We start from the raw sequence: 24,948 nt of genomic DNA on the forward strand, positions 1-24,948 counted from the left end.
ACGGGATCCATCAGCCAGTCAGATACTGAGTCACGGCAAAAAGAAGGGAGGGGAATAGAAAAAGAGAGGAGACTAATAAAAGACTGATACACATACTTCAATCACAGGGACTAACATATTATCTAGGGCCACCATGGCTCTTACATACTCTTCTGTGCCCATCTATGTGCAGTTTTCAAGGGACAAGTACATCATGGATGGACCACCAGAGAAGCTTCGGAGAGAACTAGAAGAAGAACTGAAACTGAGCAGTGAGGAACCACGGAGCCATGCCTGGTATCATGGAGCCATCCCTAGACAGGTACAACTTTCCTGGGCATGTAAAGAGGGAGAGGGGTGGGTGATCATTATGAGATGATGTTTGGATCATAGAGGCTTTCTGTGGTGTGAAGCTGTTTCCCTGATTTAATATATATGTGTAGAGTTACTACGTGTCAGCAGTATTGTTGAAAAACTAAATCTGGCAGACAGTAGAGAGGTTTCTCCTGTCAAATCATAGCTGTTCTCTCTTTAAGTGACAATTAATTCATGCCTGCATCTAGCACAACACAAACTTGATTTGTAAAAAAAGAATGAATTTAAGATATGTGGACATATTATATATATATATATATATATATATATATATATATATATATATATATATATATATATATATATATATATATATATATATATATATATATATATATTATGTTCTTACAGTAAACTTGTTAAATTTACAAAAAGTATCATGGAAGAATCATGATAGAGTGATGTAGGAGATCAGTATCACAGTTATCATGTTATGCTATGTTAAAGTGCATATTGATGATTAGATGGTAGAAATAAAAATATATATATATAAAAAATAGAAATCAAAAAAACCAAGGGCTATGGTTTATTTTAAGGGATCATATGATGCATTTTCCAGTTTTCCTTTCTCTGTGGAGTGTTACAAGCGGTTCATGCATAGATAAGATCCCTAAAGTTGCAAAGACTTAAGTCTCAAACCCAAAGAGATATTCTTTATAAAAGTTGAGACTCGTCCACACCCTCCTAAAATGCCTCGTTTAAACACGCCCCACATGTCTATGTCACAACCCAAATATTTAGATGTGTGCAGTGCATTTTATGGAGGACTGTTTTCTGAACCAGTAGCCTACAATGCATCTGTGCTCAAAGGCTGTTTCTATAAAGTTGGGCAGTTCCAACTTTGCAAGGACAGTCTGGCACTTCTGCCTCACAGCCTGTAAGTACACTTTCATATTTAAAGAATTTGCCAATGATGATTCAAATGCGAGTTTTGAGCAGTGTGGAGTAGCGTTTGTTGTTTCTCTGATCACAAATGCAGACATGGTTTTATGTTTACGCAGTGCGATTTGCAACGCAACAAGTAAAAAGATAATATAAATTATAAGTCATTATAAATAAGTCATTATAATCAGTAATCATGTCCCTGGTGGATGCAACAAATGCCTCATTTGTAATGGGTTTTATTGGTTTGTTTTGTCGAACCAGGACACAACATCACAGTATGGTAAGGGACGTAACATTTCCGTCACACACTTGAGGTATTCAGCCAATCACAAAGCACTAGATAGCTGGCCAATCAGTGTACACCTCACATTTCAGAACAGTGAACTTTGTAAAAATGCATTTCAGAAGGCGGGGCATAGAGGAGAAACAATAATATACTATATGTGGAAAATAATGTGTTTTTTTAACCTTAAACCGCATAAACACATTGCATTACACCAAATACACAACATAATGTTCTTTTTAGCAATGCCATATGACCCTTTTTAAGAGCCTATTTAATGGTTGATCAGCATTTGGTTTACAAGGTAAACTGGTTTACAAGTGCCAAACCTGTCCAGAACAAGAAAAACCACTTTCACACCCAGACTTGATCCATGAGCCATGGAAGAAAAAAAACATTTCACTGAAACGAAACACGAAATGTGGAGTCTGGACTGAATGCTAGAATGTAGTAATCTCCGCATGACTTCGACTATTCTGGGTGGTTCATTAACACCAAGCTTTATTTAAAAACAGCCATCAACAGTTTCTCATCATGACAAACATCACAGTGCTGACAGCTACAGATCCGCTCTTATAAAAACCATGTACCCTGGCTCCTCTTTACCATGCAAGATATGTCCCTGAAACTGACAACTCATCCATCAACAATTGTAGCAGAGCAAGAGTGGTTAATATAGTGTTGAAGCATGACTGCTATTTGACCCGAGATGTATTTATTTAAAGCCATCATATGATCAGAGCTACCAGCATCCATAGTCAGCCTACTGCTTACACCACAAATATACCAGTCACAATGGAACAAACTTACTCACACATCTCATGAATGATTTTAGAATATAGTTCATCGAGTTCATGAGTGAGAAAAACTCCTACAACTAACACAATGGATAAAAAGGTGCCCTTAAATAAAGCATTTTTGTGAGGATTTATTGTTAATTAATTCTCTACAATTACATTATATTATCCATCAGCACTGTTTTGAGGAATCAGCAGGGAGTCTGATGATTCTTTGCAGTAATACATGTCCTGTGATTATCACAAAACCCCTGACGGCATGTGTGCTGCACTGAGTCTTTCAGCTGGACGAGTCTGATCTGCTCGGCTCAAGTTAATCAAACAAACAACAGACAAGAGAAGAGGAAAGATAAGCATTTATCAAGTTGACATGCATCTCTTTATGACCAGTGGTGTGAAATGGCCTGTGCTTGATTTCAAAAGTGTTTCCTGTAAATTCCTGTCTGTCTTTTATTTGTCACTGTGGAAAAACCATGAAAGGATGCATATTTAGACAAACACAATGCATTGCTGCAACTATGCGAGCATTGCTGTATAGTGAGCTTTTTAGCTGCTGTTATATACCATAAGAAAAGCCAGAGAATAGCGGTTTAGCACAACGTAATGAAAACAGTCATAAACACTCTGAGATTCGAATCACTTAATGACTCTTTTCCTGGTGCCACTGCCGCCCCACTGCTCCAAACACACGTTAACAGATGTATTCATGTTTGATCTTTTCATGAGCACCTAGTGAGAATATGAAAAAATGACACATAAGCATACTTTAATATAATCTTCTCATATAAAATAAAAAACTAAAGATATAATGACATATTAAAAACAAAGAAGGAAATATATATTAAAATATACAGTCTTCCCCCCATTATTCATTATTCTTCATTATTCATTATTCTGACCTCCAGAATGATTTACATACTGACACATTAATATTCTGAACAGCTTCCAGAAAATTCAGTTTGGAGAGGTAGTCCGTCATTCTAAACTGGTTGAATGCACAAAAGAAAGTAAGATCTAGGTCATGCCATGAATCACTGTCATAAAAGTAGTTCTGTATTGTTTGCTGAGAATGTGAACATAATCTGATTTGACAGAATATCATTAATACAAAGCCGTACTGGCTTCAAAATGTTTCCTTCAGTTTCTGAGCTTGTTTGAACTCCTGCATGAACACCACAACTTAATGTGCATGTGCACTTACATCTAAGCCAAGATCCAACATGCAATAACCTTGAAACTAAAAAGGAAGGAAAATTAAAATTTTGTGTGTATGTTTGAATTTAAGGTGGCTGAAAACCTGGTTCAGAGAGATGGAGACTTTCTGATCCGAGACTCCCTCTCCAGCCCGGGAAACTACGTTCTGACCTGCCAGTGGAAGAACACCCCTCGACACTTCAAAATCAACAAACGGGTAGTAGCCATATACGAGGCCTACTCACGTGTTCAGTACCTGTTTGAGAAAGAGGGGTTTGACAGCGTCCCTGCGTTGGTGCGATACTACGTAGGCAACCGTGAGCCGGTATCTGAGGTTGTCGGAGCAATTATCTTTCAGCCAATCAACAGAGCTCTGCCTCTGAGATGCCTGGAGGAGAAATACAGAGTTGGATCTACACGTTTAGAGGCGGGATACTCTGAGAGAAAGAGCCTGACTTCCAAACGGTTGAGTCTGAATATAATGAACGGACACACCCAGGATCACACCCTCAGCCATGGGAACCTCCTCAGGTGAGAGAAAGACTATCCTAAAGCACGTGACACTATTATGCATTGCCACACTTTACTGCCAGGTAGAAATTTTCTGGAATTCTTTTAAATCATATATTTGAGAAAATAAGAGAGATTCATTATTTTACCCATTAAAGGACTGATAAATTGATAATTAAATATTCTAGTTCTTAAGCGGTTTGTATAATGTGGCTTTTTCAGAATCTGTTTTTAGCCTTTTTTCTTCATGTAATTTGTAATGCATGTAATTTAGCTGTCTCCCCCAAAAAGAGAGGCCAATAATTCATTCCTTTCATATTTTCAACACTTGGCTAGACAGTAAATCACAGAGATTCAGCTCACGTGATTCAATCTTTTTGAGCTACTTCAAGTAAAAGGAAATGTATCTGTGGTTTGACTGTCCATCTTGAACTCTGAAATAGAAAAGAAGCATTAAAATTGAAAAATAATAGTAATTCCATTTAATTAAATTGGCATTATATAATTGGGGTCTACTTTGAAAAGTGACAAGTCATGAATTTACATATTAACCTAAAACCTTTACAATAAAACTCATATAATTTTGTCAATACTTATTGGGTCTTGTAGTGTAATTCAGAAAGACCTCCCCCAACTGCAATCTCTTGGAAATCTTTGACAGGTTTGCCAATAAGGACCCCGAGAAAAAGTAAATAAGGCACTTTTCAAGCTTGTAAATGAGGAAAATAGCCAGCTTTGCTTTTTAATATTAATTAAATTTGTATTATTTATGTGGAACTATTTACATCTTAATTTATTCAGTCCTACGATGTGACAGCTCAAAGTTAATATATAGAGATCAGCATCAGTAAACATAAAATAAGTGTAAGCTCTACTTATTTGTGAAGATTCAGCACATGGGAGTCTAACTTTTCAAAACAATGTGTCGAAATAGCTTATTAACTTGGCAGTTTAAAAATGTTTAATAATTGTGCAGGTTGCCTAACATTAATTGAGAGACTGCACTGAATTTGTACTTTTCAAAATTCATGCCAAGCAGCAGGAATATTGAAATGAACAGTTAATAGTGGTGTAAACTTCATGTCATAGCCCAAAAGACTTTTAGAGAACAATCTAATTGGCCTGTCTTTCTCCTTCACAGCAACAAGGATAAGTGTGGGAGTCAACCAGCATGTCTAAACCACGTTCAGGAGAGGAGACGGCCACTGAAGACCCATCAGTCGGAGAGCTTTCTCCCTATCGGTGAGTGCCTGTCAGCTCTCATCCTCACTGATACGCCGTCACACCTCCAACTCTTCAGTGATAATATGTATATAATAATAAATAGCTGATATCATGCATATGCTTTCAGGCTGTAGGCCCCAGGCTCAGGTTCAACATATGCAGCACCAGTCGTGCCCCAAATCACCAGTTTTCCGCACAGGAAGCGAGCCAGTTCTGAGCCCCACAGTGCAACGTAGAATGGCCTTTGACAGCCAGCCTGGTGCGGCCATTCGTGGATCTGACAGCCAGCTGTGTCCCAAACCGCCCCCTAAACCCAGCAAGGTTCCCTCTATGAGAGTCTCCTGCACCCCAGCCTTGAAGACCCTCTCCCCAACTGTCCCCCCGGTAAAGCCTCATAAACATCAACCCTCATCCCAGCAACAGTCGGGCAGTCCAGAACTAAGCTACTGTGAACTGAGTCCATGCAGCCCTGCCGACTGGGAAAAGATGAATAGCTCACAGGCTAACGGCTATGTGGAGAGGCTAAAGACTGAGGAGGAGTTAAGGAGAAGTGTTTGTAGCGTTAAACTAGACCGTAGCTCCTACCATAATGACATTGATGCCCTAAACAAAGACAGTGAGGAAGACAACGAGGAGAACGTGGATAAAGAACAGGATTGCAAGGAAGGTTTCCAAAGACCTGTGTTTGAAACCGAAACAGCGTTTAAACCTGGTGACATCAACTTCCGGCTTCTACCACTAGAAAACAAGCCATTGGAGATGACAGTCCTGAAGAAAGCCAAAGAGCTTTTTGTCAGTCAGGATCCAAAGACCATCGCCAAACACATCCTGAAAGCGGACTGTCAGGTAATATTAATTATGAGCCTTTGAAGTCAACATAAATTCAAAATTTGTTATATTAATATTGATTTATCAACATTAATGCATTCGGTATTATGAACTAACATTGAAAAACAGTTTGAAACTGCATTTATTAATGTAGGTTCATGTTAATTTATAAATACGCCATTACTCATTGTTAATTTGTTTCTTGCTGACACTTTAATATAAATCTCTACAACTTTAAATGGTAAAAATAGTTATTTGTAGAAATTAACTACATTTAAATGCAATAGTTCATGAGACCTAATGGACTAACTAAACTGGACCTTCCAAATAGCTAATTAGGATTTGTTTAAGGAAACTACTGTTAATGTAGCTTTGATGTGATTTGACCACTGTGATAAATTTTGATCAGTTAATGCATCCTCACTGAATAACAGTATGAATTTCTTAAAATATATATGCACACATTACAAAAGCTAATATTTATATGGAAATCCTAAAATAGTATTATAATACACAGCTTATTCATCACAGATTATTTATCAGATAGCTTTCGAACTGGGTAAAGTAAGGATGTAAAAGAAAAAAAAAAAAAGTAAAACTGAGCATTCAACAACAAAGGAGCAAATCCAGACAGATGAAAGCAGAATTGTGGACAGCCATCACACCCACTTACTGAACACAGTCATGACCAACAGGTCTGCAATAACTCTCATTATGTGCATCAGCCTGTTCTTCAGGTTGGAGTCTGGTTCTTCCAGCTAAGCAGATGACAAGACCACAGATATGCCACACTGCAGGGGCTGAATGTAGATGAATCCAATTAAAAATGACCTAAAAAGCCTCTTATACACATGACTGTCCACTTCTTCACACGTCTTTCTGCTTCTGAAAGTGGCTTCAAATTGTGTGTCTGTGTATATGGGAATTTAATTTTAAGCTGGCTGATTATGTCACTCACAGGACCAATATTATGAACAAAAATAGTCGACCCCCCACGGCCCATATTTAGCTTGGCTTCTGTGCAATACTTTTCAATTCTGTATGATAATTCATTTGATGCGAAGGCTGTGTTCATGCTACAGGTTGCCAGGATACAAAATGTTTCAGAGGAGGTGAAAGGTCAAATGGGTGTGACCTCTGGGCTGGAGCTGGTGACCCTTCCTCATGGTAGACAGCTGCGGCAGGACCTCATGGAACGGTAAACTGATGCTGTCAACACATGATCTATTAAGCAGATTTCTGATGACTCATAAGGGTAGACAGCTCTTTCAGAGAATAATAACGCTTACATATGCTAAACAGTTTAAACAGAGGTTTTGTAGTAACATTCACAGACAGTAATTTGCAATATCCAGAGTCATGTAGGCCACACATTTAACATGCATGGCTGGTTCTTTTTAAACAGGCATAACACTATGGCGATTGGAGTTGCTGTGGATATCCTGGGGTGTACAGGAAGTCTGGAGGAGAGAGCAGCCACCCTAAACCGGATCATTCTTGTCGCTCTGGAGCTGAAAGACTCCATGGGAGATCTTTATGCTTTTTCTTCCATAATGAAAGCACTGGACATGCCTCAGGTACCCAACAGCTCCTTCTAGCTGCCCCTTTCACTTGACTTGAGCTAGAGACTTTTTTTGTCCCTCTCAGTGTGTGGTCAAAAAGTGTAGGAAACATGCTTTAATCTGTGGGAATTTTGTTGTATAAACAGATTACCAGACTGGATCATACGTGGACTAGTTTGCGAAGAAAATATACACAGTCGGCCATTATTTATGAGAAATCTTTGAAACCGTTCTACAAAGGACTCTATGATGGGAGTGGTGAGTTTCTGACAGTAAAACATCTTTCAAATGCCCACCATAGGTCACCTTCAGTTAAGTTCTTGTTCATGTCTTTCCAGCTGAAATCCCACTGAGCAATGCCAGTGTTCCTCTGCTAATGCCACTGCTCACCTTGTTGGAGAGGCCTGCGGTTGCCTTTGAGGGAATGGACGCCTGGGAGAACAACGACCAAGGCTGTGAAATCATGTTCCGGCACTTGGAAGGAGCTCGTGCTGTTGCACGCAATGCAGACACATACACCTGCAACGCACAGCGGATCCTCCAAGGTAAGACGAGGACATTACAAGTTAACAGTTTTTCAGGTGTAACATGATGCTTTAACTTGAGGGAACTGGTAAGCCAATAACCTTTAAGTGACAGCAAGTTCATATGCCATTGGATTTGCAATAAAGCTGTTCAGGTCATAGTCGTAAAATCCAGTTAAAAGGCCTGGTTACCAAAACAAGCACAGAGCAAGACCAATGTGGTCTGATTCACAAACATTAGACTCTAATGAGCTGGTTCAAAATAATCACTCAAAAAGACTCTCTAACAGTCGGAGAAATCATTTAGAGCAGTTATTAAATTAACATGATTCACCTACTGAAAGAGTTATCACTTCAATCATGTCTGACTCTCAATGAAGCAACTACTACAGTGATATATACTTAATGTTTAGGAGACTTAAATCAGTGCATTTACCAACTAGTTCTTTTAAAACAATTACATTTTAGGAAGGAAGGAAGTTACATTTTACAATTTGCTATCTTTAACAATGAACAATGCTTAGCATTTATAAACTGGGGTTAATCTCTATATATACTATATAATATTTAAAATATTCTCATTTAACATTAGCTAAAGTATGAACATCTGTTACATTAATGACAATAAATCGAAAGTTACCAAAAAACATTCTTTAGATGATATTTGACTCTCTCTCCAGGATTCCAACCTAATGATGACATGTTGGAGATCTTGAGGACTGATTTCCAGTTGCGTCTGCTGTGGGGCAGCAGGGGGGCAGCTGTGGACCAGACAGAGCGACACGACAAATTCAAACTCATCCTTACGGCCCTGTCCAGAAAACTAGAGCCTCCAGTCAAACACACAGAACTATAAACCAAACACTTTATGTAGACTCTCTGAACTTCTCTGTGGAGTCGGGTCAAAGGTCATCTGCATCTGAAAAAGGACGTTCTCTAACAGAATGTGAGCTTTAAAAGATCACATGCAGATTACAATTTGAAAGTCATTTAGGAGCACAAATGGAACTTGACTATGGAGAGCTACTTTGTTCCATATGCACCTTCCAGAGGTGTGCTGTGCTCCACACTTATGAAATGGGCAGGTACCAGTTTTCCCTTCAAGAAAAGATGGAAGGGTACATAGAATATATCTAATGGCCAATACATCATCCACCAAAAGAAATACAGATACTGCTGAAAGCAGAGAGAACACTTCATGAGAGGTGTATGGATGTGCTCAATCATTTGACACGTGAAGTGATGGATAAGAGAGGACTGAGATGATGGACCCCACCTTCAGGACAAATTTGCAGCTCTATGAAGGAACATGATGTAATTATATTTGTATACTTAGAAATATCATGAAGTCCATTGTTCATAGCAGTGTTGATATGTTTAAAAATACCACATGGAAAAGATGTACATATTCATCACTATAGTGTACGCATGTAAAGGCTAGTTTGTGTAATATATTGTGTTAAGTATTATTAATCTGTAAATAGTCACTTATAAATGAATAATTCTGAAAATATTGAATAAATATCTTATAAAAGTTAATTGTTACACATTTTATTCTCATATGTGTAATATATACTGTATAAGGATCAGTAAGATTTTTTTTTAATTCAGCAAGTATGCGTTAAATAGATTAATAGTAGTATAACTGATTTTTTTTTCTAATTAAAGATTTGTATTTTAAAGCTGCAGTTGGTAACTTTTGACGCTCTAGCGGTTAATAAACAGAACTGCTTGCGTCTTGCGGAAGAACATTATAGCCGGAGCTACTTCTCTCTGTTTATGTCTATGAAGAATCACAAAGGTACTGGGTTACTCCGACGCGGTACCCCCGAAGCAATCTAAAATCTTTGTAAAAATTTTTAAAATCTTTTTACAAAAGTTACCTACTGCAGCTTTAAATAAATGCTGTTCTTTCTATTAAAGGCACAATATGTAATTTTTCTGCTTTAAAAATAGCAGAAATCACTATATCTATGTTATATATTTTTTTTAGTTGTGTACTTACATTATCCCAACAGTTTCCACAAACTTTCAAATTCGGAGAAAATGATAGTTTAATTAGAAGACACGGCACGTTTCTTTATCTCCGTTTTGTCGCCCGTCTATGTCGTCTTATAACCTTTGACCCCTCTAGTTTATCTAACTTCCTGCGGAACCCGGCGGAACGCCAAATACAAAGGTGAACAGAAGCAAAGAAGAGACGAAAAAGAAAAAGTAGTAGCTAGCCTTGATCGAGACTATTATATTTTATATTTATATGGTTTATATTAGTATTTATACCTCAATCAATAACTTGGTTAAGGATCATGATTATGCTTTGCCTGCACGTTCTGTGAAGCGCAAACGTACGGGTGAATTAAATGACCCGAGAAGGTTTTGGGACAAGAGAAGAAACACGGGTAAATATTGGAGCTGCATTTCCAAGATGGAGAGAGCTTCGTGACAAGCTGAAACTACAGAGAGATGCCGAACTCGCTTGCATTCTAATAAACAGGTATGCATTCATTCAGTTAGGGAAGTCGTGGCCTAATGGTTAGAGAGTCGGACTCCCAATCGAAAGGTTGTGAGTTCGAGTCCCGGGCCGGCAGGAATTGTGGGTGGGGGGACTGCATGTACAGTTCTCTCTCCACCTTCAATACCACGACTTAGGTGCCCTTGAGCAAGGCATCGAACCCCCAACTGCTCCCCGGGCGCCGCAGCATAAATGGCTGCCCACTGCTCCGGGTGTGTGCTCACAGTGTGTGTGTGTGTGTTCACTGCTCTGTGTGTGTGCATTTCGGATGGGTTAAATGCAGAGCACAAATTCTGAGTATGGGTCACCGTACTTGGCTGAATGTCACTTCACTTCACTAGCTAACTGTATCTATCCATATATTTTGTGAAACGATGATGTCTTGTGTAAAACGCAGACGGACTAGCTCTCATGTATAGTATAATGTAAATCAACATTTGTTTTATATCTAGCCGGATAAAGTAGCTTCAAATGCAGTTCACTATCTTGTTCGATATCATAGTATAAACGTAATTATAATTATTAACGAAAGGCGACCGTGTTTTTTTAACATATATTACTACTAGCTAGATGGAATATTGATTTGATAGGGGTCTGATAATTCATATATCTCTCCGTTCGAAAAGACGTGATGGTCAAAATACTAAGTTAGAATGAGTGCAGAATGTGGGGAGCGACAGAGCGCGTGTTCCAATGACAACAACTCCCATGAGCCCACGCTCTTTCCCGACGTCATCAAAGTACGTCTTGTTATTATTTTGATTGAGTGACCCCTGGTGGCCAAAAATCCCATACTGTACGTTTAATGTATCACAATTTTTCGCAAAAATGATTAAGCAGAAAGAAATGTTTCTTGAGCACCAAATAAAAATATTAGAATGATTCCGGAAGGATCATGTGACACTGACGACTGGAGTAATGATGCTGAAAAGTCAGCTTTGCCATTACAGGAATTAATAAAATTTTAAAATATATTAAAATAAAAAACAATTGTCTATATTGTAATTATATTTCACAAGTGTACTGTTTTTCTTGCATTTCGATCAAATAATTGCAGCCTGGGTGAGCCGAAAACATTAGATATAAAAAACTGAACCCAAACTTTTGAATAGTAATGCGTTATCGACAAAAAACTATTGTCTACAACAACACGATGCACTGCATATATACTGTACATTATTTGCAAGTTAGAAACCTTGGCTGCTGAAAAAAAAAAAGCAAAAATTGATTAAATTCATTGTATGCAGTAGGAATATAAAATACATGAATCTTAACAGAGTGAAGGATTTCAAAAATGAAAGTCAGGATGAACGAGACAGACATAGGTATTTATTTCTCGGTTGCTCTTGCTCCAAACCAATCCCCAGTATATAGTGGTCAATGCTATCTTACTGTACAACACATTCACACAAAAGGAAACATTCACATCAGACATCATTCACTCCCTAATATTCCAATTCAAATGCAAAAAAGTGGGTAAAAAAGTGCATTGGTTAAGACCAGGGTCCTATTGAAAACAGACAGGAAGAAAAACGATTACGGCATGGTTCTTTAAAGAAAAGCCTGAAAGTAACTCACTCAAAAAAAAAAAACGTTTAAAAAAAAAAAACATTCATTCTGAAATAAAGATGTTAATACATACAGTTTAATAATAACTAGTTAGGTACATGTGTATATGCATCCATATGCATACACAGTTTAATATGTAAGAATCACATTCACAAATACACGCACTTGATATCAGATTCTGGAGACATGTGGTCCCTTGTTAGGGGAGGCAGTGAGCATGTTCTTTTAGCAGATGTGACATCAGGAGCTGAACGAGAAATGGAGAGACAACCGCAGAGAGCTGGCAGCCCAAGAACAAGCAGTTTTTTGGGCACTGAGAGTCAGATAAACCTCTACAGGACTTCTGATGATGGCTGGTGTTCAGAGGTCCTCGCTGGCGTCTCTCTGCTTGTTTTATATGGTGTTGGGTCCCCCTGCTGGTCAAATGCAGAACTGCATCAGGCTCCTTCCAGCCTCCAGACTATGAATAAGAGGGCGGGGCCAGTGGGTGGATGTTGCTGTGGGAACTGTTGCATTGGCTACCAACCCATGCTTCCTCTACTCTGATTGGTCATGCTTTTGAGACTTACATCATGGTTAACATGGAATGCATCAATGAGGAAATGTAGTCAAAAGAGAAAAGTCAACAGAAACGGACAAAAAAGTGGTTGGGATAATAAGTGGTTAAAATCCTAATAAGGGTTCAACTGATCAAAATGGAATGAGAAATGAAAGGCTGCTGGATCATGCAGGTGCACGTTATGATGATCATGAGATGACGGTACAGACAGACATTCAGCTCAATATGTTAGTGCCAGGCAATGACTATTTTTGGGTTCTCCGTTATTGCTCAAGTGCGTCTTTTCCCGTTCTCCCATGCCTTCCCAGCACACCCTGATATTCTGGAACGTCTGCTGCAATGGAATGATGTTAATGGTCATGACATAAACAGCATGCAAACATGCAACCTGCCCCAACACAATCTTGGTCTTAAATCCGCCCCACTAACAGACCCACAGCAGTGAGTCCCATCCACCAAATACCACAGAACCCCACTCATCCAATCAGGAACCTATAGCCACAGAGAAAAGAGAAGACAGAGTCATTGACAGGTCCACCTACGACAACGATTGATCAGCGACAGAAGAAAAAGACAGAGGACGCTTGTGAGCCAGCCCAACTGAGTGTTGCTCTGCAGTTTTCTTGGATTGTATTTATTATATGCGTTTAATTTCAGGTCACAGATATAAAAATGAACTTGCACCACTAAAAGTTTAAACAGAAGAGTAGCACTCGCAGGAAAAGTTGAAATGAAACAGGTTTGGTGCTACTTATGAGGAACATTTAGCAGCAAGGAAAGAGGAATAACTGCATGAACTGAAAGGTCAGAAGTACATCCTCGTACTGTGATTGGACTGTAAAAACAATGATGAGATTCTCCAGGAAGAGTGAACTTTAGTTTCAACATGCATAAAACATAAGAGCTGATGATTGAAGTGTGACCGTTTTTCTCATTATTATAATGAACAAAATATCTCTCAGACAAACAGACATTTGAAAAGGATCTGATGCATTTTGTTCAGGTTTGCTCCAATTGTATAAAACCGATTAAAAACAGTGCATTTAAGAACTAATTAAAAATGATATTAAAGCGATACAAATCTCTACAATTCTACAGATTGGTCTGCTGCAGCAAAGTCACAGTGCAGAGGAAATAGTCACTTTTAGACCGTGTGTGTTTGTCCTTGGGCTCACATGGTGAACAAATGCATATGGCAGTCAGCCGAGCTGCACTTGATGAGTCACGATAAATCTGACACACACTCCCCCATGTGTGATGTCATGACTAGGAGGTGCTGCCGTGGCTGATGTTATATGTAGGTGACCGCACCTTTGCTGTTTTTCTCCAGTGTGATCTCCACATAGGATGTGGGGACGTAGCCCTCCTCTCCCCCTTGTTTCCGGACCCGCGTCCATCCGTCACCTTTATCTTCCTCTATGACGTACAGCACCTCGTTCTCCTTCATTACCAACGTGCCTTCGTTAGAACCTAAGGAACAAACACACATAAATAAACACAGAAACTATGGTATACTCTTGATTAACAGAAAATTATTTCAACTTAAAAAGATTTTTTAGGTGTAAAAGCAGAAATTGTTGTGAATTATTGTGAGTTATTTAGTAGAAAGTCTGTCATTGCATTTGTGTGGGTGGAACTGGTCATTTATAATTGACATTATGCCACAAATGTTTATAACAGAGCTCAAATTCTCTTAAAGAGGTCATTAAATTGAGAATAAAAATATTCTTGATAGTTACTCATACAAGGGGCTACTCGACAATGAAAACAGAAGTCAAATCTAACTCCCCAGTTTAAAACATGAAAACTTTTCTTTTCCACCCTTCAGAAACCAGGAGAAGTGGTACATCGTTTTCACAGCAGTGGGCATTTACTTCCATTTATGCAGGAAGTAACAGCGCTTCAAAATTAGTATGTTTCACAAAGAGAAAATGATAAATTTCTCAAATACTGGACTTTTTTAGTGCAAAAAAACAAGCTAACCTTGAGAAAAGTAAGAATATTTTTTTTTGAAACTGCATTTCGTGACCCCTTTAAACAAGGATCATTTAATGCAAGCTGTTATTGTACCATCAAAAGAGTAGAGAGCTTTGCAGTGGCCGATGGCAGGGAGAGGATCGTCATCATCAAACTCATCATCAAATTCATGTGGGTCTGGCTGCGGTGGAGACCGATGCTCCTGACTGTGATCATCTGTGTAACTGCCTTCAGGGCTGAAAGGAAGAAGAAAAGTGTCAATGTTTTAAACTGAATTTTATGTTCAGAGTCAGCTGTGTGATGTGTGGAGGCGCAAAGCACTATCGCTTCATAAGAAAACCATGCAAAATAATGAGAAGCTATTATTCCATTGACATAACATACATTTCAGATGCATTTTTAATTTGCGTAAATCAAGATCCAAATAAAAATAAAATATAATGAGACTAAGTAAATTAGCAGTAAATACACTACTATTCAAATATATTTAATGTTTTAAAAAGACATCTTTTATGGTCTTATGCGAAAATACAGTAAAACAGTAATACTGTGAAAATTATTACAAATTAAAATAACAGTTTTATATTGATATATATATTTAATACATTAAATATTCTTATGATAGCAAAGCTGAATTTTCAGCATCATTACTCCAGTCTTCAGTGTCACATGATCCTTCAGAAATTATTCTAAAATGCTGATTTGGAGTCTTTACAAACATATTATTATCAATATTGAAAACAACTACATTGACTATTCTAACCACATGACTACTTAAATCCCACTGCTGTGCCTTTCTTCTCATTTATATCTACAAATATATTGCAAAACAGCAAGAACACCAGCAAGAAAGCTCTTCTACACATGGATATACAAACAGCACAGGGACTAATAAAAGGAGTATACTAGACATATTATTGGTCTGTTTATTTTGAGAATGCAGATAATGTAATCAGGAAATGCAGACCTCTCTCTGCCGTGAGGTGCGTGGTGGTTCACATCTGCACTGGCCCGTCGCTCACTGCGGGATCCGTGCTTTCCTTCAACCTCAGCTAGCCAACTCTGAGTTGGAGAGAGAGTGATGAAGAGTGATAAGGGTCCAAATATTTTGTACTACTAATGAACAGCTGTTAAATATCAAAGGCTTATTATGAGAAACTTAAAGACAAATTGCATTTTATGTAATGCAGAAACCGCATTATGTCCATTCCTCCACTAGATGGGGCTGACACACAGAGCCACTCAGCTGTTTTATGTCACATTTATCCAGGTGTACATTCTCAGAGGCTGTGCTTCCTTATAAGACCACAACAAAAAGCCGATCCTCTGGAAAGGTTACCTCATTTTTATGGATCTCAGAGCGGAGCTTCTCCATGTTGCATATGGTCTCTGAAATCTTAGGCTGGAGACTTCCGGGATCTCCCATCTGAGGATTCTTTTCATAGACATCCTTCATTTTGTTAAGAGCATCTCTGTGGTAAGGACAATTATGATTTTAAAGCATTATTCTTTATCCATTTAATAGGTCTTAAACAGTTTAAACTGTGAGCATGCATGGCTGCAAACAGAAAAATAAAATAAATAAATAAATAATACATCAATATAAATGAATGTGTAAGTAAATTCCGTTTTTTTCTGCTTATAGAAAATTCAGCCAATAGAAATATGTTTTTCTCAGCAATTTTTTTCATGGAAACATTTCTACATAGAGAAATTATTTTTAAATAGAGAGAGAGAGGCACTCTCCATGCTCTACCTTTGGTCCATTTCTTTCTGCAGCTCTTTATTCAGCTCATCAATCCTATGTTGAAGTTTTTTGCGTCTCTGTTCAGGGGGAAGGTGGCTGAGGTCCTCTAGTGTTGGCGCCTGTACAAATACAGGTTATTGGTTGGAGGCAAAGAAGCATCGACAAGCACCCAGCTGCAGTTGCAGTGCACATGGTATAAACAGCCGTTCTTAAGAGAGGTGTCCTTCCTAGAGCTTAATGGGCCCATTTGTTTGCATACATTCCAATTTTGCAATTCCACTGAAAGTTTATAAGCATTTAGCCACACTATAAGAAAGACAGGTTTAAACTGTACAACTTGAGGAAGGAGGGGGTTTCATTGCAGTCATAGCATCCTAGAACTAAACACTCAAACCTCTATTCTTAAACCTCATATCACATCTATACTACAGCAGATCAAACACACATCACTTACCAGCTTTAAAGACCACTGAGAGGTTATGGTTACGCCACGCCATTTCAAAAAGAACAAAGACAAATTTCTTATAAACATCAGTCGATCAAATGCATTTTGACTGATGATTTAAGTCACGTTCACACAGAATGACACCATTAGGGATGGGACGATAACCGGTTTTATCGATAACCGTGATAAAATGTGCTGAAGGTTAGTAATATCGTTTAAAAATGAATTATCATTAAAACCGTGTTTGATTATCACGGTTTTAATAACTCGCTATTAAATCATGTCCAGCCAGCAACAGTCTGACGCAAGCGCAGCGCACAATGTTTTTTTGTTTTTTTTCGAGAAGGAATGGCGAAAGTCAGTGACTTTTCTATGCTTTTCTATGCTTCTACACTTTTCATTGTAAGGAAGGAAATGCCACAGAATTTAATCTTTCTTTAAATTAAGTGCATAGAGTTGCTTGTTTTATTAGTTGTTTGTTGATTATTAAATATAAAACTTGCTGAAATGTTTTCAGTGTGAGCATCAACTATTTTTGAACACTTTCATCTCGTTTCAACAAAACCGTGATAATATTGATAATCGTGATAATTTTAGTCACTATAATCGTGATATTAAATTTTCATACCGTCCCATCCCTACCATCTTATCAGGTTTTAGCCTGTAGCTTTAGCTCAGTTCTTATGAGTAGCATGGTTAATAATACCACAAGAAATACATTTTGGAAGACTGGTCAAAAACCTGAATCAGCCTGAAACCTCAACGATCTCATTTTTATTTTCAATATTTGTTTAATCTAGGTTCTAAAGTAGAAGGAAAAAGAAGAACAGGTAATATCGTGGAATTTGGTTTTACAGAAGTAGGCCCCGATGTGGTTTTCAATGTTTTCAAGTTAATATGAACTGATAGGAAAATGTTATTCATTATGACAGTTTGTCAGTGTGTTAGTCAACAGCACAATAGATGATTTAAAGTAGTTCGCTTCCAGAATACAAATTTCCTGATAATTTTCTCACCCTCGTGTCATCCAAGATGTTTACGTCTTTCAGTTGCAAAAAAATTAAGGTCTTTGTGGAAAACATTCCAGGATTTTTCGTTTAGCTAGTTAAGACCCTTATTCCTTGGCTTGTGAAGTGTGAAGTGTCATAATATGCTCTGTTGTTTAGAAAAGGTCAGACTGGTACTCTTTGAAGATAATTAAAATGACTTTTCAATGAGAGAAACAAGCAACATCATGCAGCATCTACCAGAGAGAGTACAGGCAATGTAACTCGTGTAACTAAAATTACTGTCAGTGTGAACACAGGTATATGGAAAAGAGCTACTGTGCTGTATTCTGTAATATGTAAATGTGCATGTGTATAAAAAGTAAAGCAATAAAAAAATAAAACACCCACCCAACACTCCCTCCACCATATTCTGCAGACTTCCGCAACAATCATACAAGCGTTTAAACCCCACAGCTAAAATTAGGGGCACAGTTCTTTGGACCCAGATAAAGTCTTATTCCTTCACTCAAAAACAATTGTGATTCACATTTTCCTCACATGCAGGAATTAGCCAAACCTTGGGTGAGAGAAACTGGCCCAAGCATAAGCACCAACGTCATAATCACTGCAAACCCACACACGCCAGTTTCGGACCGACTCTTACCCCTCTTTTCACAGTTCGGAAGGATGGGATCTTAGATTTTGCATTTTTCATTTCAGATAGATGGTTAGCTATCCGTTCTGTAGAAAATTTAGGAGTCTGGAAATGGCCAGAGGGAAAACTCGGGAGAGAAGGGGGAGGGATGGATGGGGGAATCTGGGACGACAAAGATTTACGGTGAACTACGAAACAAACACAAACAAATGAACATGCAAAACCCATCTAAAATCACTCATCTAGCTAGTTAAAATGGCTGAATGAGCAAAGTCTAACTTGTTAAATGCTGCTTAGAAGGAAGTTTTAACTTTCATTACATCATTCAAATTAAGGGTTTTTAAAAACAAGAACTACTTTTAAGGGAAGGAAAAACATGAAGTCATGTTGTTAAAAAGATATAAAAAAGGTCAGGAAGTCTAGGTACTGACAGCATTGGTTTGAAAGCAGAAGTTAAAGTTTTACCTAGCAATATAATCCTTTATTGTTCACACGAGCCAAAGCAGAGAGACTGGACATCATGTGGGCTTTTAATTTATCACCTATTCTAAGCAAATGAGCCTTAAAATGGAACAGAAAACAGCCCAGCAATGAAAAGTGTTTATGAAACTCACCTTCGGTTTCTTCCCAAAAAGCCAGAGTTTGTTTTTGGTCCTGCTAACAGCATGTTTAGGATCCGGTTTGCCTCCTTCCATTTTGGGGGTGCCAATGGTGCCATCTGATCCTGTTCGTTGGATGTTCTGACTGAAGTCCTCAAAGGGGAAATCACCGGGGGGTTCAAACCCCGACTTGAATGACTCCACTACAATACCAGAATCCTGTGGGGAAAAAACAACAATACGATTAACCTGTATATAGAACCAAGTGCAAGAATCATACGCTACCGTTCAAATGTTTGTAGTATGTACTTTGGAGTATATACTTTTATTTAGCAATGATACATTAAAATGATCAAAAGTGATGGGAAAGGCATCTATATTGTTAGAAAAGATTTATATTTCAAATAAATGCTGTTCTTTTAAACTTTCTATTAATATGATAACCCTAAAAAAATTAACACAAAATGTTTCCACAAACATATTAAGCATTAAATCTGTTTTCAACAATGTTAATCAGAAATGTGTCTTGAGCCTTGGAGCACATTGGTACCACACCTTAATATATCTGCACTCTTGAACATCAACACTTAACACTTACAGTTACTTACTGTAACATAACTGTAAGTGTAATGGTGTGAGCACATTCTGAACCAGCAACCTTATGCTTACTAGCTTATACCACTATGTCACACCATCAGTGGCAGTAATATATATGGACATTCCAACAATGCAAAATTTTGGGAGAAAAAAAAACATTACATGGAAGAATAAAAAGGTATTACATACAACCATTGTTATCTCATATTATGCAAAAGAAGGAACAGTGAGTACTATAGTGTTGGTAAACTGTGAAATGGAGCACAAGGTAGGATGGTTAGCTGGTCTTGGATGATTATGTGTTTGTCTAGGGTGTGGTACCATTACAAAAGAAGCTCTGGCTTCATGTCACCCATTTAACAGCATCTATGAGCCTCTCTTGACCTCAGCAATCGAGCAGAGGGCATTAAGAAATCCCAAAACAACATGAGCTCATAAATAAAACAGATTTAGGTCATGATCAGAGCCAATTGGTTTGTTGCTGGGTAGGGCAAAAAAAGAGGAAAAGCATGGGTGACATGCTACTATGAGTGTTACCAAAGAAACAAATAATTTCCGAGTATGAGGATGTGAACAGCTCAGAGTAGAATCTTTGAGCTGCCATCCTGAAATTACAGTAATTTGCCAAAATGTGAATGCAGCAATATTTCTAGTTTAAAGAAAGTGTTGTGCATAAATTAGTTGGTCTTAAATCCTAAATTATTCAAGAGACCTGGAAGGGTATCCTAACCAAGTAAGGAGCTGCTAAATGTTTCAAGTTCAAGTTCAAGTCTGCTTTATTGTCAATTTCAACATGTACAGTACACACATACAGAGAATCGAAATTGCGTTACTCTCAGACCCCGGTGCATACAGATAACATTAAAGCCTAAAAAATCTAGATCAAATATAAAATGTAGATACAACTATAAAATAAGGGAATTAAAAAAAAGGCATATAATAAAATTAAAAATAAAGTAAAATAAAGCAGCACAAGGTAAATGACAGATATAGTGCAAATCAATGAAGTGAACAACAGTGCAGATAAAAGATTTTTAGTGCCAAAAAAAAAATATTAAGTCTGATTAAAGTGACAAGTGACAAAGGGCTCAAGAGCAGTTATTTTATTTAACTGACTGATGAGGTAGCGGAATGATGTCAGTTCCATGCTGAATGAGGTAGTGAGCAGACCAATGCTGCACAAAGTGACTAGTGCATGCCATCATATAATTAGTGTGTGTGTGTGTGTGTGGGGGGGGGGGGGGGGAGGGGTGGGGTCATAGTTCAGTGGTGCCTGGGGCAGAAGAGGGGAGGGGGGGCAAGTTCGGGAGGGAGTTCAGCTTCCTGACAGCCTGGTGGATGAAGCTGTCCTTCAGTCTGCTGGTCCTGGCCTGGAGACTCCGCAGTCTCCTCCCTGATGGCAGCAGACTGAAGAAGCTGTGTGATGGGTGACTGGGATCACCTGTGATGCAGAGGGCTTTGCGGGTGAGACGTGTTCCATAAATGTCCTGGAGGGAGGGGAGAGAGACACCAATGATCTTCTCAGCTGCTCTCACTATGCGTTGCAGAGTCTTTCGGCAAACTTCTCTCCTGAAGTCTACAACAATCTCCTTTGTCTTCTCCACGTTCAGAGAGAGATTGTTGTCACTGCACCACTTGGCCAGGCGGCTCACCTCACTCATGTAGTTTGTCTAATCTTTGTTGCTAATGAGACCCGCCACAGTCGTGCCATCTGAAAACTTAATAAAGAGGTTGGAGTTGTGTGATGGTGTGCAGTCATGGGTCAGCAGAGTGAAGAGGAGGGGGCTCAGCACACATCCTTGGGGGCCCCAGTGTTCAGTGTGATGGTGCTGGATGTGTTGCTACCGACCCGTACTGCCTGAGGTCTTCCAGTCAGAAAGTCCAACAGCCAGAAAGTCCAAAATTATGTTTGTTATGAGTTCTGCGATCTTGTCTGAAGGTCGGTTGGGCTATAAACTTAGTATGGGTGTGCTGGGGCCATTAACACAACTGAGGCTGCACACATAGTTGTTCAAAAAAATGGGGATCCTCTTTAAAATATAACTTAAAAAGAAAATTGGCTGTGTTTAAGAAGTCTTAGACTTTACTAAGTTGAGCTGAAGTCCTACTTTTTGCTAAGAACTTTGACTCCATAATGAAAAAATAATAATATATATATATATATATATATATATATATATATATACACAAACGCACACACACACACACGTGCACACACACGCGCACACACACGCGCACACACACACGCACACACACAGTGCTGGGAAGGTTACTTTTAAAATGTATTTCACTACGGATTACAAAATACAAGCTTTAAAAAGTAATCAGTAACGTATTTCGTTAGATTACTCAGGTTTAGTAACTTAATCTAAATACTTCAGAATACTTTGAATACTTAAACTTTTTAACACAAAGGAACATATCAATTTGATGTCTTGTTTCTATGCTTTCCGACATCTACCAGCAGTAAGATATGTGTTTTCTTTGCATTTTATTTGTAAGAACATCAATTTTCCACAGAATTTCTAAGAACAAAAATTATTTATGTAATTTAAATCTTCCAATCAATATAAATTACATTTGAATACAATGAATGGGATTCTGTGCCGTTTCATGATGCATTCCAAGCTTCAGAACGAATCCAGACACCAAACACACAATAAAAATAGCCAAAACAATTGGCACAGTTGTCTAAGTCATACAATAGATTTTTAAATGAATGGACCAAACTGTAAGTGAAAAAGTATCGCAAAAGAATCGCTGAGTCAAAATTGACAGGGCTCGTTTGCCATGGTCGCAAGCAATGTAACAATGCTTTTGGGAAACACACCTCAGGGGTTCGCAAAATTTCAAAATCCCTGGTAGTACCCAGGCATTCTTTAGATTTTGGTAGCCCAAAATGAATTTAACAAACCCAAAAAAAAAGACATCGGCTGAACTTTACTATGGACAAATCAGCATGATGTAACGATTCAATAAACTTACAATGCAATAAAATTCACAATAAAGATTACACCATACAATTTTCTTACAATTTATTTATAAATTGTATATTTATAAATTTATATTCCTTTTATTATTAGACAAAATGCTGCATATTTCATTGTGTAATTGAAACTTTAAATAATAAAACAAACTTGAAATTTTAAAACAAATCCTAAATAAAAAAATTATAATAATCATACAACTAAAATAAATATCTATTTTTAAACAAAAAATTTGTCTGTGCTATATTTTAAATAAGAGGAAACCATTAGAATTACTATAAAAAAAGATGATAAATAAATGTTATTTGTATTGTATAATTAAAAAAAGTGAAGTAAAAACAGAATGGTCCGATTTTACCTTTGTGAATGAGACGCAAATGTCTCTGACAGCAGGTGCCACTACTGGAACGGCAGGTATTTAAAGGCTGCCCCTTTAAGACAGAGTGCACGGATCCAATATAATAATGCACAGGAGATTTCTTTATCCACTGTATACATTCATTTAAAGCATTAGTTCACCCAAAAATGAACAAAACTTATGTCATTAATAACTCACCCTCATGTCGTTCCAAACCAGTAAGACCTCCATTTATCTTCGGAACAGAATTTAAGATATTTTAGATTTAGTCCGAAAGCTCTCAGTACCTCCACTGAAACTGTGTGTACGGTATACTGTCCATGTCCAGAAAGGTCAGAAAAACATCAAAGTAGTCCATGTAGTCTAAAAATAGCAAAAACTACGACTTTATTCAGCATTGTCTTCTCTTCCGTGTCTGTTGTGAGAGAGTTCAAAACAAAGCAGTTTGTCATATCCGGTTCGCGAATAAATCATTCGATGTAACCGGATCTTTTTGAACCAGTTCACCAAATCGAACTGAATCATTTTAAACGGTTCACGTATCCAATACGCATTAATCCACAAATGACTTAAGCTGTTAACTTTTTTAATGTGGCTGACACTCCCTCTGAGTTCAAACAAACCAATATCCCGGAGTTATTCATGTACTCAAACAGTACACTGACTGAACTGCTGTGAAGAGAGAACTGAAGATGAACACCGAGCCGGCTCCGTTTGAGTAAATGAATTACTCCGGGATATTGGTTTTTGAACTCAGAGGGAGTGTCAGCCACATTAAACAAGTTAACAGCTCAAGTCATTTGTGGATTAATGCGTATTGGAGACGCGAACCATTAACCATTTACATCGAATGATTCGTTCGCGAACCGGATATGACAAACTGCTTTGTTTTGAACTCTCTCACAACAGACCCGGAAGAGAAGACAATGCTGAATAAAGTCGTAGTTTTTGCTATTTTTAGACCAAAATGTGTTTTCGATGCTTCGAAATATTCTAACTGACCGTCTGATGTCACATGGACTACTTTGATGATGTTTTTCTTACCTTTCTGGACATGGACAGTATACCGTTCACACAGCTTTAATGGAGGGACTGAGAGCTCTCGGAATAAATCTAAAATATCTTAAACTGTGTTCCAAAGATAAACGGAGGTCTCACGGGATTGGAACGACATGGGGGTGAGTTATTAATGACATAATTTTCATTTTTGGGTGAACCAACCCTTTAAGACATAACCGACTGTGTTTACGAAAATACTTGCAGAGACAATTATTTAGAGATGATTTTGTGTGTGTGTTTCTGGAATCAATTCTGTGCAAGCACATTGTCTGAAACGCTGCTCTCAGTGCGCGCAAGCTCCGAATGCACACGAATGGTTTAAATCGCTTGCCTTGCCAAGATTTAAAAACAAGTGCAAACGATCAACTACGATCCGTTTCACCCCTTCAAGCGAGTGAACAACGCGAATCAAGTTAGAAATTTTACATCACTATTCACGATAGTCCGTCGGTCAGGGCTGTGATACAGTTTGGAGCCCGACTGAAAAAACACAATAACCCCAGGACATCGGGCTAGCGATTTTGAGAGCTCTGCACCTCAGATCTATCCAGTTTGTGAACAATTAGTTTCCACACTGGTTTCATTAAACAACAGAAATGATTATTTTAAAGGATTGACTCAAAGGAATCATCTGTTCATGAATTGGATCGTGAACTTACATTACCAAGCCAAAGATTATCTATTTATATTTTAAAATTTCAAATGAATTAAGACTTCAAGTTCATCTGTAAAGC

General features: G+C 38.0%; 2 protein-coding genes across 7 annotated transcripts in view; one reads left to right on the plus strand and one right to left on the minus strand.

The window, feature by feature from the left end:
• Positions 1-9,700, plus strand: part of LOC132114770 (breast cancer anti-estrogen resistance protein 3 homolog) — a 56,055-nt gene extending 46,355 nt beyond the window's left edge. For both annotated transcript variants that reach the window (XM_059523088.1, XM_059523089.1), the window contains 9 exons: positions 173-301; positions 3,605-4,044; positions 5,165-5,265; positions 5,375-6,093; positions 7,158-7,273; positions 7,481-7,652; positions 7,784-7,895; positions 7,976-8,182; positions 8,842-9,700. In XM_059523088.1, the coding sequence (XP_059379071.1) occupies positions 173-301; positions 3,605-4,044; positions 5,165-5,265; positions 5,375-6,093; positions 7,158-7,273; positions 7,481-7,652; positions 7,784-7,895; positions 7,976-8,182; positions 8,842-9,017 (2,172 nt within the window). In that variant the 3' untranslated portion in view covers positions 9,018-9,700. The remainder of the gene's footprint in view (positions 1-172; positions 302-3,604; positions 4,045-5,164; positions 5,266-5,374; positions 6,094-7,157; positions 7,274-7,480; positions 7,653-7,783; positions 7,896-7,975; positions 8,183-8,841) is intronic.
• LOC132114771 (formin-binding protein 1-like) overlaps positions 1-24,948 on the minus strand; it is an 83,480-nt gene that overhangs the window by 8,023 nt on the left and 50,509 nt on the right. Inside the window, exons 9-16 of one of the 5 annotated variants that reach the window (XM_059523092.1) lie at positions 19,229-19,432; positions 18,624-18,776; positions 16,535-16,644; positions 16,118-16,250; positions 15,746-15,840; positions 14,872-15,014; positions 14,113-14,271; positions 12,341-13,293 (exon numbers count right to left, since the gene is read on the minus strand). In XM_059523092.1, coding sequence (XP_059379075.1) covers positions 13,286-13,293; positions 14,113-14,271; positions 14,872-15,014; positions 15,746-15,840; positions 16,118-16,250; positions 16,535-16,644; positions 18,624-18,776; positions 19,229-19,432 — 1,005 coding nt within the window. In that variant the 3' untranslated portion in view covers positions 12,341-13,285. Of the gene's footprint in view, positions 1-12,340; positions 13,294-13,402; positions 14,272-14,871; positions 15,015-15,745; positions 15,841-16,117; positions 16,251-16,534; positions 16,645-18,623; positions 18,777-19,228; positions 19,433-24,948 lie in introns of those variants that run through there. The other 4 variants (XM_059523090.1, XM_059523091.1, XM_059523093.1 and 1 more) reach the window with 4 other exon arrangements.

Source organism: Carassius carassius, chromosome 34 (assembly GCF_963082965.1).
Source record: "Carassius carassius chromosome 34, fCarCar2.1, whole genome shotgun sequence".
Taxonomy (NCBI): Eukaryota; Metazoa; Chordata; class Actinopteri; order Cypriniformes; family Cyprinidae; genus Carassius; species Carassius carassius.